The following is a 12,327-nucleotide window of genomic DNA, read 5'->3' on the forward strand; positions in this document are numbered from 1 at the left end:
TTCTTGAAGGGTTGTTGACGCAGAGGGTTGGAGAGGGGCAGAATGACAGTGACGTAGGGGCCAAGGTGACAGCAAGTTGTTTTCGTACATGGAGCTGCCGAAGACTGAAAACATAAACAGAGTAGGACTCTCTCCTCTTCCTTATGGACTACGTCTGTTGTTCCAGAGAACGCTGATTTTGAAGCGTTTGTGAGTAACAGTCAGCTACAACCTGGAGTGTGTTTTCTGATTTGCAGGTAAAGCTCATTTGGGTAAATAACCACTTTAGGATAAATGGGGTTTATCAGGATTCATGTCTGAAGGTTGAAAAGAGACAAAGCAGTTTGTCTCTTCTCTCCTCTGTCCCTCACCTCTCTCACCGTGTTATTTTGTCTCCTTCAGGTTCTCCTGGAAAAGCCGTCAAGTGCCAGCACGCTCTCCCTTTACCCTGGCAGCTGAATAGATTCCAGGTATTAATTTGTGGCTTGGTGTCAAATTTCCTCTCTGGTTCCGCATATACTACACGCTGATCCTTTCTTGTAGAAGTCACAGATATTGTCTCAATCGTTTTAGAACTCAAACCGTTCAGTTTCACTAGCCACACTCAAGCCTGATTACTGACAAACCTGCTTAATCTAGAAACTACTTAAAGAGAAGGTATCTGACGAAGTGAAGCACTAAAAGATCTCAAAAAAGCAACACATTGTGCCTCGATCTAAAGAAACAGCTGAGAAATAAAGTCGCTGACATCTCTCAGAATGGAAAGGGGTTACAAAGTAATTTCTAAGGTGTTAGGACATCACTGAAGCACAGTCAGACCTATTATTCACAACTGGAGGAAGCTGAAATTACTCCAAGAACATATTGATAACTCATCCAGGATGTCAGAAAAGAACCCAGAATGTAATCTGAAGACATGCAGGCCTATTTGCCACAGTTAAGGTCAGAGTTTATGATTCAACAATAAGAAAGAGAGACTGGGCAAAAGTGGCACCCATAGGAGAGTTCAAGGATAAAACCACTGCTGACCAAACGCCCCCCCACAAAGGCTCGTCTCACATCTTGATGATCCCAGAGGCTTTTGGGAAAATATTTGTCAACTGACAACACAAAAGCTGAACTTTTTGGAAAGTTTGAATTCTGTTATATCTGCATAAAAGTAACACAGCATTTCATGAAGCACATCATACCAGCAGTCGAACATGGTGGTGAGGATGTGATGGGCTGGGACTGCTTTGCTGCTTCACTTGGACAATTTGCCATAACTGATGGAACCATGAATTCTGTTCCCTACTAGAAAATCCTGAAGGAGGATGTCCGACCATCTGTTCATGCCCTGAAACTCAAGTATGCCTGGATTATAGGCTACCACAGAACAATGATCAGAAACACACCAGCAAGTCCACCTCTGAATGGCTAAAAACCAAAATGAAGGTTTCGGTGTGGCCTAGTAAAAGTCTGAACTTAAATCAAAGATTAAGATGCTTTGGCCTGACCTTAAACAGATCGTTCATGCTCAAAAACTCTTCAGTGTGTCTGATTTAATTATTTCTGGAAAGAATAGTGGGCCAAAATTCCTCCACATGGGATGTGAAAGACCCATTGTCAGTTAAAAGAAGTGCTTGATTGCAGTTCTTGCTGCTACGGTTGGCACAAACATGTCAGTGTGACGAATGTGCATAAAACTATGAAATCATGAAGGGGGTAAATACTTTTTCACTGCACTGTATGTCTGAAAAAGGCACCCAAGTGTTTAAGTTGAACTCAGCTTTGCACACAACCTGTCTGTAAAACAGGCCAAGGTAAAATAGGAGATCATTAAACCTACAGTGTACATAACTCAAACTGACCTCCTTTCCTGTTTAAACAACCGCAGAGATCCTTCAGGAACCCCAAGCTGGAATTTAGCCAGATACCTTTGCAGAGTATTAATTTACAGACTGCTCAGTATTCCTCTGATGTATTTCCTGACATTTACACATCGTTAGTTCAGAGGTAACTGACCTTAAAGTTCTTTAGACCTCAACATTTAAACATAGCCACGCTAAACCTGGATCACCAGCATTCATGACCAGATTTCACTTCTAATGCTGCAGAACAGCAAGTAGATCTGGAGGGGAAAGCATTACTATAGCTGTGTGAACTAGTACATCCTCAGCTTTTATCTTAAATAATTTGAGAAAACGGGTCACATATGTTTTGAACAATTTGAATCTGTCTGTACTGTGTTCATTAGCTATACAAGCTACACGGCTTTGGACTGGTGCTCAAAGTGGGGAGCAGTTGCAGTTATAAATATAAAATAAAACTAATGTGGATAAATATGATTTTTGGTGGAAAATAAACAAATTCTAATGATTTTTAATGATACAAATTGTGTTGTGCAGATGTTTTTCAGCTTGTCCCATTATTATTAGTTTATGATGGAGAAACAACACTGCTGGAAATGAACGGTGGCATGAATGTTTAAGTTAGTTTAAAGGAGAGAGCTTGGCCTGTAAATAGTCTTCACTTGCTTACATGCAGTCGATTGTGTTGTACCTGAAATGGAGGTCAATTCCGTTAGCTTTTAAAACTCAGACACTGCCCCCTGCTGGACGGAACGTAAACTGCACAAGGTGAAATAATGGCGTGCCCGCTAAATTTGTGGAAATTCCTTAATTTTCATACACAACAGTGCAACAGAAAACAGCTATATTAGCCTTGTAATGTTTGCTATTTAAAAATAAATCTACTTATCTGTGTCTGGGAAAAAGTAATTATAGAATTATTTACAGGAGCTGGAGGTCAAGAGGCGAGATGGTTTGGACACGTGCACAGGAGTGAAGGTAGATATACTTGACAATTGATGTTCATGGGCATGATAAAGGACATGCAGGGAGTTTGTATGACAGACGCAGATGTTAGGGACAGGGTGAGATTGTGGTAGATTTTTCCATTTAATGACCTCTAAAGGAAACAGTTGAAAGAACTAACATCCATTTACTCTGAAAGAGTAGTTTAAAACTAGTCTATTTTAATACTTTTGAACTGTAATGGAATGATAGACTTGAGAAGTTGACACTTCAGAGTAACTAAATGTATAGAAGTATTGGATTATTTACCTTAATTCACATTCAGCGTACAAGAATTTGACAGCCACCCCTCACCTACTATTATTAATGCATCAATAATGAGCTATTACTTGTCTCATGCAAGTTTATCATGGCAGGCTAATGTTCCAGTTTATTGAATTAAAAAAATCACTTAGTATAAAAGAAAGAAGACTTCAAGGATAATTTTCAACTCAAATTTATTTCAAAACATCTGAACAAGTGGCGGGTAGTCCACTGAAAAAGACTGCATCCTGCTGTAGTTGATGCTCCACAGTGTTGGATTGGCAGCTTCAGCGGGCACTGTGAAGACAGAGCAAGTGAGAAAGGTTTAAGCCTGTGTTTAAGTCTTATACATTCCCAAATTTGGAACACTTGATACGCTCTGAATTGAGCAGCATTAGACATGAGCAGCCTATCGGGAGGACTGAAGGAAGAATTCAAACATCAACCCCTGACCACCATGGGACATATTCCCTACACACTGAAAACAGGCAACCTTTGTGCAGCTCTGTTACACTTTAACTAGATAAGAGCTTCTGACCAGTGGCCAAGATGCAATTATGATCTAATACCGCAGATATTTGAATTGAGAACTTAGAACATTAGGTTGAGTTTAAGACTCATTATGGACATTTCAAAGCCAAAAACAGATCGAACCGCAATATGATTTACTGCAAGCCATTTTTAATGTTTTTTCTAACCTTATAAGGTTATATAAGGAATATAAATATTCCCATAGTGCACGTTAGTACTATGGGAATATTTTTTACTTCTTGTTAACTATAATACAACGGCAAACATTGTCATCACCTCCCCCGCAGTGTTTTATTATCATAAACTGTTCTTGGTTCACTAAGTTTTTAATAACAGTAACGTTCAGCATCATCAAAGTATCTAAGGTCAAATGCATATTATCCATCAGCACTCTCACTGTGGGCTTCACCAATGCTGACAGTTTAATGACTCAAAACACTGATCACCTGAGGTTATATTGTCTCACCTATCGCAGCCTCCTGGCTTCTCTTTCAGACTCCAGGAGTGTCAGCACATCTCCCTCTCTGACTGGGCCCTTCACGTTCCTGATAATTGAGCGGTTGCTGTCGTCCATGAACTCGACACGGACCTGGTGGGAAACGGGAGTGCCCAAAACTTAAACATTAAAATGACTCTACAGCAGACACATTTTTCTGTTTAAATTAATGATGTACCACTTAAAGAGGGTTTTGTTCAAATGTTTACAGACAGCCTATATGGATTTTTCCTCATTTTGTTTTTGTTATGCATTCCTTTCTGTGGCAAAGGAGCAAAGCAGTTGTAATTCAAAATATATATTTATTTGGAAATTTTTCAGCTGTTTAAATTATCCACTTAACATGGAAAATAAACCAATGGTCATGATAATCAATTTCAACAAGGAGTAACTGTGGGGTGATATAGCACAATATCTAAAAAATTATTCGGATGGCATTTTTTTCAAACGTTATTTTTTATAATCTGCTTAATCTTTGGGACCCCGACTCTGTTCCCTGCTGTTTCACTGTCAGAAAACAGTATCTGAGGATCTCACTCTGCAATGCTGTAAAAGCGATCAAGTGAACACACATTTTAGTAATAAAGTACTCAGTTAGTGGGCAGCACAGTGTTACAGCAGTTTGAAGAATGGAAGTATAAACACATGTATGTTAACTTAACTATAGACCCTTTTCCCATTAGTACCTACACAGATTGACTTGGTAACGCTCTCATCCCGACACTGACCAGCGAATCGGTGGCATGCAGTCTGGTGATGCAACATTTTAGGACCTACCTGCTCAGATCGCTTTGTAACCCCGTTAGCAGGTAGCATGTAGTATGACCTAATGGAAAACCCCGAAAACCACTGAAAGTCAATCTGAGTAGGTACTAAGAAAAAAGGGGCTTAAGTTGGGTGTAGCTATGAATGTAACATAAATTGTCATCATTAGCCCAAGTAACCAGTACACCAAACAGCACACTAAATGACAACTGAGTTAAATGGCCTGCATCTGTATAGCGCTTTACTTAGTCCCTAAGGACTTAGTCCCCCTAAGGCAGGGGTGTCAAACTCAAATACACAGTGGGCCAAAATTCAAAACTGGAACAAGGTCGCGGGCTAACATTAATATTTATTGAAAAAAAAAAAAAATCTTCCTCCAGATTTAAGAATGAATCTCTTCTTATGGACTCAAACAAGTTTTGCTGAAAAACTGAATATGGAACAAGAAAAGCTTAATACTAAACAATATATATATTAGCTGTATAATACCAGTAGGCCAGCTCTAATAATAATCTGGTATGGCTTGGCCCGCGGGCCAGAGTTTGATACCTATGCCCTAAGGCAAGCTACATTGTAGCCACAATGTAGCTTGCCATTCACACACTGGTGATGGCAAGAAAAAAAAAAAAAAGCATTGATACATTTTAAAGATACATCTGGTTTCTCTATTAAACGTGGTTTCCAGTTAGGATCAATGGCTTGCTCGAGTATGTCATTAGTAGTTAAAATCCAGGTTAAAACTTTGTCCCTCCCAAAATAACCTGCCTCCTTTGTGGTAAAAGAAATCAGAGGAGTCATATTTTGTAGCTTAATCAGTTTTTCATCTTAAACTTCTGATAATAATTCAGCTTAGTTTCAGTTAGTTGGTAGAGCGAATCTGCCCAGTTTCAACGTTAGTGACTTTAGTTACAATACTATGGAGGATATTTATCAGGAGCAAAAAGTTAAGCTCAGATCAAGTTTTTGTTTTGTTTTTAAAGAAACAAACAAAACCCCTGACTTACAGCTAAATCAATGTCCAAACTTCAAACAGCTGTCTCAATACCTCATACTTAATGTGTAAACAAATTATCTAAGACAACACGAAACTTGCATTTTTCATCCTAGCCCTTTTTAAGAGGTACAAAATATCGTTTGTTATTTTTTCCTTTGTTTAGAAATCTAGTTTTTAATTTCACATGAATTTACAGCCCTAGATTGTGTATATCCTTGGCAATAACTCAAAGTAAGCTTACACATATAAAAAGTAAATATTAATCGCAGATACTGGTTTGTGCCGGATAAAATTTGAGGTGTTAGCCAAACTAGCATACCTGTGTACATTGTCCCTGGGAACCGGTTCTCCCGAGAACCTTGGTGACCTGAAAATGAAAACACGAGCAACATGAACATCAAATCTCTAAATTCAATATAATACATATATATAATTTTTTAACGAACACAGAGAATAAAGAAAAGTGAGCATAAGTACTGCGGCAGCTAGCAGAGACTGTAGCATTGACAGGCCTCCATGATAGAAGCACGAGAGCCGAAGAGACGTTTGCTAACTACGACACAAAAAGTGGATTTAGCCTAAAAATTTTGAGCCCATTTGAAACAATACTTATTGTTGTGGGCATTTAATCGCTTTGATACGATAATTTTCAGCGTTTTATAGATTTTCTTACTCTTGCAAGCTTGATGGGCTGCACGCGGCTGGCGTCCATGTTGTCAGGTTAGACCGGAAAGGAAGTCACGTGGTGCTCGGATGGCATATATGGCAACTGTAATCTTTTAGTTTATTAAAATTTTAAATTTTAAATTATTTTTTAATCAAATTACAAGTAACAGAATCTAAACTTACGCGTAATAACAACAATAACGAACTTTAATAAAAAACTATTAGACATTCGTAGTTACCTTCTTTTCCGGTAGATTGGGAAATACCATTCGAAGCACCCATGGTGGAAACCTGGGCCAAACCATTATTCACAGAGTTTCCAAAACTATTTTAATGTGCAGAAACAGAGAAAGGAATTTGTCTCTGTGTAACTGTATCTCTTTTTTTGTGCGTACATACAGACAATTCAAATACTGAATTATTGGAGTGACTACAAATGCTTGTGATATCAGTCAAAAAACACAGCCTATTTATCCAAAGTCAGTATCAAAAAGGTTACTGATTCAGTACATTATTAAATAAATTCACTGTTATATAATCAATATTTTGTTTTTAGTTGGCTTGACTTAATATTGAAATGAATACTTTGTCAATTATACCAGTGAGTTATTGTAAAGAGAAACATATCAGTGATAAACAGTGATAAGGGTCTGTGCAGAATATACAGAAAACAAAGACAATTTTTATCAGTCATTATTAATTTTAATGTATTTTGACTTTAATTCTAAAATCAGGCTTGTTTAACTAGTTCAGCAATAGGTCAAAAAGGCCATAGCTGATAATTTGCGTAATCTACCTGAATATCCTGTGTAAAAGCTCTCTGTAGCCTTGTTAGCCATGCCATACTGTCGTGACACCACCCTCTCTGCTTTTCTTCCTCTCTCAGAAGTCAAAGCCTTAAATCACAACACTAATCCTTGTGAACAGTATTTTTAACTTGCGCTGGGACAGAAAGAACAGCAATAGGATTAGAGAATCAGTGAAGAGGCTGAAGCCCTAACTCATGCAGTTGATCTTCTTGCACAGTGACTCAAAAGTACCACAGCTCTTTCTTTGTCTTTATTTCAACCTGGAGGATTTTTTTTTCTTTTTTACCATGGTGATATTTTTGCTTGATATTGTAGATTTAAAGAAAAAACATATTATCATTTTTCTCCTGTGATTTGATTCAAACTTGGCATAAAACATTTTCCAGTGATTGGTCTTCTGAGCAGCTGTCGCAATGGAGAAGTGGAAAATTCTAAAAAAACGTCGCTCCAGTCTTTTTGCATCCGTAAAACGCGACTTGAGTTTCACGCAAAGCATCGAAGAAGAGGAGAGTGAATTCCCCTTTTCACAGGACAGCTCAGTAAAACCGTGGACATCAATGGACAACCTTGACGCTCCTGGTGCCAGAAAAGAGGTGAAAAAAGATGAGAAGAAGGATGCACCAAACCCCTGGCAATCAAACATTGTCAACCTAAATGTGGGCGGAAAGGTGTTTCACATCCCTAAACACTTGGTCCTCCGATACCCAAAGACCAGGATCGGAGTCCTTGCTCTGTGCAATGATCCAGTTAAGCGTCTGACGCTCTGTGACGATTATAATTTTCAGAACAACGAGTTCTTCTTTGACAGGGACCCCATGTTTTTCCATTACATATTTCACTTTTACTGCAGTAATGTTCTGTGGGTGATGGATGGCTTGTGTCCTGTCAACTTTGAGGAAGAGATCTCATTCTGGGGGCTCAAACTGAAGGATACTCCAAGGTGTGCTGTAGATATTTGATATGCAGTGTATCTATTGTGGCTTTGTCTGTGGATATTTAAAATGTAGCTATGGTAAAGCATTTGTCTGTCTTTCTCAGGTGCTGCCGCATTCTGTTTGAGGAGAAATTGGACGACATCAGAGAACACCTGAAGGTTAACCAGGAGCTCATAGATGAGATTAAACCTCACCATGATGACGAGGGCTACAAGACCATGTTTCTTGGAAACTTTCGTAAAGCCCTTTGGGACTTGATGGAGAATCCTTACTCCTCACTGTCAGCCAAAGCCTTTGCAGTGTTTTCCAGTCTCTTTGTGCTTATCTCTATCGTTGCCATGACTCTGAATACAGTCAAAGAACTTAGGCAGTACAAACTTGCAGGCAAAACCTACATGGAGTGGGTGGAGGTTAGTTCTATCCTTTTCTTCACGTTGGAGTACTTTCTGCGACTACTCACCACATCAAACATCAAGCATTTTGTGAAGAGCGCCCTCAACTTTGTCGATTTGGTAGCCGTCATGCCCTACTTCCTCCAGATCATTTTTGAGACTTTTGTATTAGACGCTGAAGACATCAGTGCTCAGGTGGATTTGAAGGCCATGTCAAGAGTCAGCAAAGTCAGCAAGGTGCTCAAAGTGGTCAAGCTCATGCGCATCTTCCGTATCTTGAAGCTTGCCCGTCACTCCACCGGCATGAGGGCTTTCGGCTTCACCATCCGCCAGTGCTCTGAGCAGGTATGAAGGGAATAATCAATAAACACAAATGCTGGTAACATTTGAAGGCCTTTGAATAACATGGCAACCTGCAAGGCAAAGAGACATAAGAGGAACAGGAGGTAGTTTTATGTGAAAGTCACCACTAGGAGAAGTAGATAAGATAAGATAAGATAAGATAAGAAGAGAAGAAGGTTATGATAGTTTTACAATAGGATATCACAATCGATCTAAATTTGCATATTTTATTTCTTGAAGAGAGTGACACTAGATGATTAGCTTATGATAAAGAACAAAATCCACCTACCAGCAGCTCTAAACTTCACTAATGTAACATAATATCACATTTATTCATTTAATTAACAAAAGACAGAACGGTTTCATTGCATATGATGTGTTTAAAACCCATTAATTGAACAAAGCTTGCACAGCCGAGTGCAGAAATGTCAGGAAGGCTTTATAGTAACATCTCAAACTGTCATATTACTGGATGCAAGCCCCTAAAATAGTATCTGCTTTATGACATAGTTTCATATAAACAAGCGCTGTCATTGACGTGCTCTGTTCTGTCGTGCTGCAGGTGTGCTGTCTGTTTCTGTTCATCACCATGGGCATCTTCACCTTCTCTGCTCTGATGCATTCTGTGGAGGTGGATCAGCCCGGGACACCGTTCAGCAGCATACCAGATGCCTGGTGGTGGGCTGCGGTGAGTACGGGACAAGCTCTACGTCCAGTAAAGTTCTATGGCTCTAATATGTTTGGGATGCTTGTTACAAATGCAGTATAACTAAAACATCAGATTTGGGGTTTTTTTGTGGCTTTTAGTGATTTCTATAAAAGTTTTAACACTCTGGGAATTATTTCTTCTTTTTAATGGCAGCTGTGATGATATTGTAAATTATTTTTGAAAATATTTTCAAGTCCAATTTTTAGGTCCAGCCACACTGATGATGTAACCCTACTTATAACACCACAGTTGCTCCACATCTTTTCATTATGAATGGGGCAATTAATGTTTTACAGCATTTAGAGCGTGTAGCCAGCTCTCACCGGCTGCCACTCAGCTTCTTCCGGATCAATTAACTCAGTTATGAAGCTTTGGTAAGCTCTTTCTCTTGACAGCGCTGAAGGGAAGCTCAGTTGGGGGTGTGTCAGTATGATCAAGCAGTGCAGTGCATTTCGGGTGTCAGGGATTAGGTCTATCTGGATTTGTGCTGCCTGCTTAGTCAGACCAAGGCAGATTCACAGTACAGATCATGTTCCGTGCTATTTTTATGCCTTTAAAATGCAGTAAACACTGATTATATTCAAGAGCTCAAACACAGTCTTCTTTAGTGAATTAATGGTTGGCTAAATAATATTCTGAAATCGTCTCTCTTGCAGAAAAACCTACTAACTATAATAAATGTAGGATTTGCCTTTGTGTAATTCTTACCCCAAAGTATCTTCCATAATTGGTACTATATGTGAAACGAAGAGAAAGATGTGGAGTAACTCCAGGGTCACATAAACTTGATATAAATTATCTAGCCTATACAGATGTGGAGAGTGGCTACTGATGGCCGCCAAGCTGTCATATGGTTAAACAGTAACTTATGCAAATTTACTTTCAAGCTTCATATATAAATGATCAATATTTAGAGGTATGAATATCACACCATTTCTAGGAAGGTTCACATGGGTCACACTGTGTCACCAGCCTGGTACTCTGTGTGTCTTTCAGTATCATCTGAGGACATGGTTTTCATTTATCTGGTGGCAGCTGTGAATTTATATGTGTCTAATTCCCTCTAATGCTGCGTAATGCGTCTCATTTGTAGCCAGACAAAGTGATTGCATTCAAGAAATATAAAAAAAGCATTTTAATTACTCGATTCACAGAAAGTAATGGATACAAAGTGCATGAGGCCAGGTGAAAGGCAGGTACTGTGAGGATTAAACTGAAAACTTCTTCTGCTCTTCTCTTGATCCCTACTTAAATCTACACGAGAGAGCACTGGCTTTGAGTAATTTTATGGAAGCTGACGCTATTCCTTTTTTCCTATAGGTCAGCATCTCTACTGTGGGCTATGGAGATGTTGTCCCCATCTCCTACCTCGGCCGCTGTGTGGCATTCAGCTGTATCTCCTTTGGCATCATCCTTAACGGCATGCCCATCTCCATTCTGTTCAACAAGTTCTCCGACTACTATGCCAAACTGAAGGAGCAGGAATACAACTTTTCCAACACGGTGCGCACCTTCCAGCTCAAGAAACGTCTCAGGCGTAAGTTTGACAGCTGCTTCGAACCCCGGCCGGAGGACTCGGATGAGGAGATACACTATCGGCCCAGTGGCAGGCAATTTACCCCAGAGATTGAAGAATAAGAAAAGTTGCCTAGTTGTGACCTCAGTAACCCTAAATGGCCTTATCACCCTTGGGTATACAAAAGTAAAAGACTCCATCTGCCTCTAAGTCTCAGCCTATGTGATTGAATAAAAGCGATCTGATGGGGGAAAGCAGAAAGCTGAGACAAGCATTAAGCCTCAGCTTTGCAGTAGGTACTGTTTTCACACTATAGCGACAATTCCTCTGTCAAATGGACAAGATGCTCAGACTAGACAACTTGTTATGTGTTTCCACAAATAGCACACGTCTACAACTAATGCTCACTCAACAGAAATAGATGTTTGACACAAGGAGGTCAAACAGTGACATTATGAATGAAGCAAAACTTCCCTTATATCCTTTTGAAAAGACTACTGTCATTGAAAGTGCTATTAATGAACAGTTTTGAGTGACTACATAGTCTCTTACATTTTACTTTGATGCTCAGCAAAAAAGAAATTGTACCTTCAAGCTCTAACTAGTTCAACTTTTGGCCATTACCAGCATGTACCGCCACACATCATGGCGGCTTTAAGTCACCATTTACTTGACTGCAATAAAAACATTTTATTTATGTGTGCATCTCAGAACAACTATAACACCATCAATGGAAAGTTCTCACATTTGACACAATTTATGTTTCATCGAAGTGGCATACCTATCGAAAAAGCACTCCCTCTGTTTTTGTCCAGTCACTCAGTGTGGTCTTGAAGACACCCAAGTGGGGTGAGAGATATAGCAGCGGGTGTCAGTATACCGATCAGGAGCCTCAGTGTAATTTGGTTGTCAAGGATTAGTAGGATTTGTGCGTCTGTTTCCTACCTAGTCAGACAAGTGGAAAAGTCAATCAAGTACTGTGCTATTTTGGTGACAGAAGGAATCTGATCAGGTGTGCGCAGACAGGACGTATTTAAATACTTACAAGCTATATTTAATAGACGTACAATAGAGGCCTCCAGCGTAGTGATTTTT

The 12,327-nt window shown here is 39.4% G+C and overlaps 2 protein-coding genes and 1 long non-coding RNA gene across 3 annotated transcripts; 2 read left to right on the top strand and 1 right to left on the bottom strand.

The window, feature by feature from the left end:
- Nucleotides 1-99: 99 nt before the first annotated feature.
- On the top strand, nt 100-4,200 carry LOC113010796 (uncharacterized). The gene is made up of 3 exons (XR_003270386.2): nt 100-236; nt 382-449; nt 2,757-4,200. It is a non-coding gene; the product is annotated as an uncharacterized LOC113010796 (long non-coding RNA).
- rps28 (ribosomal protein S28) lies at nt 3,255-6,638 on the bottom strand. Its single transcript, XM_026150006.2, is given in 4 exon segments — nt 3,255-3,374; nt 4,075-4,197; nt 6,183-6,230; nt 6,537-6,638. Coding segments are annotated over 3 exon segments (258 nt in total). The 5' UTR covers nt 6,624-6,638; the 3' UTR covers nt 3,255-3,374.
- A 679-nt stretch (nt 6,639-7,317) lies between these two features.
- Nucleotides 7,318-11,929, top strand: LOC113009892 (potassium voltage-gated channel subfamily V member 2). The gene is made up of 4 exons (XM_026148482.2): nt 7,318-8,278; nt 8,377-9,010; nt 9,570-9,695; nt 11,037-11,929. The coding sequence occupies exons 1-4, from the start codon at nt 7,752-7,754 to the stop codon at nt 11,352-11,354; spliced, it is 1,605 nt and encodes a 534-aa protein (XP_026004267.2). The 5' UTR covers nt 7,318-7,751; the 3' UTR covers nt 11,355-11,929.
- Nucleotides 11,930-12,327: the final 398 nt, after the last annotated feature.

This window comes from Astatotilapia calliptera, chromosome 18 (assembly GCF_964374335.1).
Source record: "Astatotilapia calliptera chromosome 18, fAstCal68.1, whole genome shotgun sequence".
NCBI classification, from domain to species: domain Eukaryota; kingdom Metazoa; phylum Chordata; class Actinopteri; order Cichliformes; family Cichlidae; genus Astatotilapia; species Astatotilapia calliptera.

What these genes read in the sequence shown, in the direction of transcription:
- LOC113009892 (XM_026148482.2), top strand. Translation starts at nt 7,752, where the DNA reads ATGGAGAAGTGGAAAATTCTAAAAAAACGTCGCTCCAGTCTTTTTGCA. An exon ending in AAACTGAAGGATACTCCAAG is followed by an intron (nt 8,279 to 8,376) that starts GTGTGCTGTAGA and finishes TGTCTTTCTCAG; the next exon opens with GTGCTGCCGCATTCTGTTTG. An exon ending in TCCGCCAGTGCTCTGAGCAG is followed by an intron (nt 9,011 to 9,569) that starts GTATGAAGGGAA and finishes GTCGTGCTGCAG; the next exon opens with GTGTGCTGTCTGTTTCTGTT.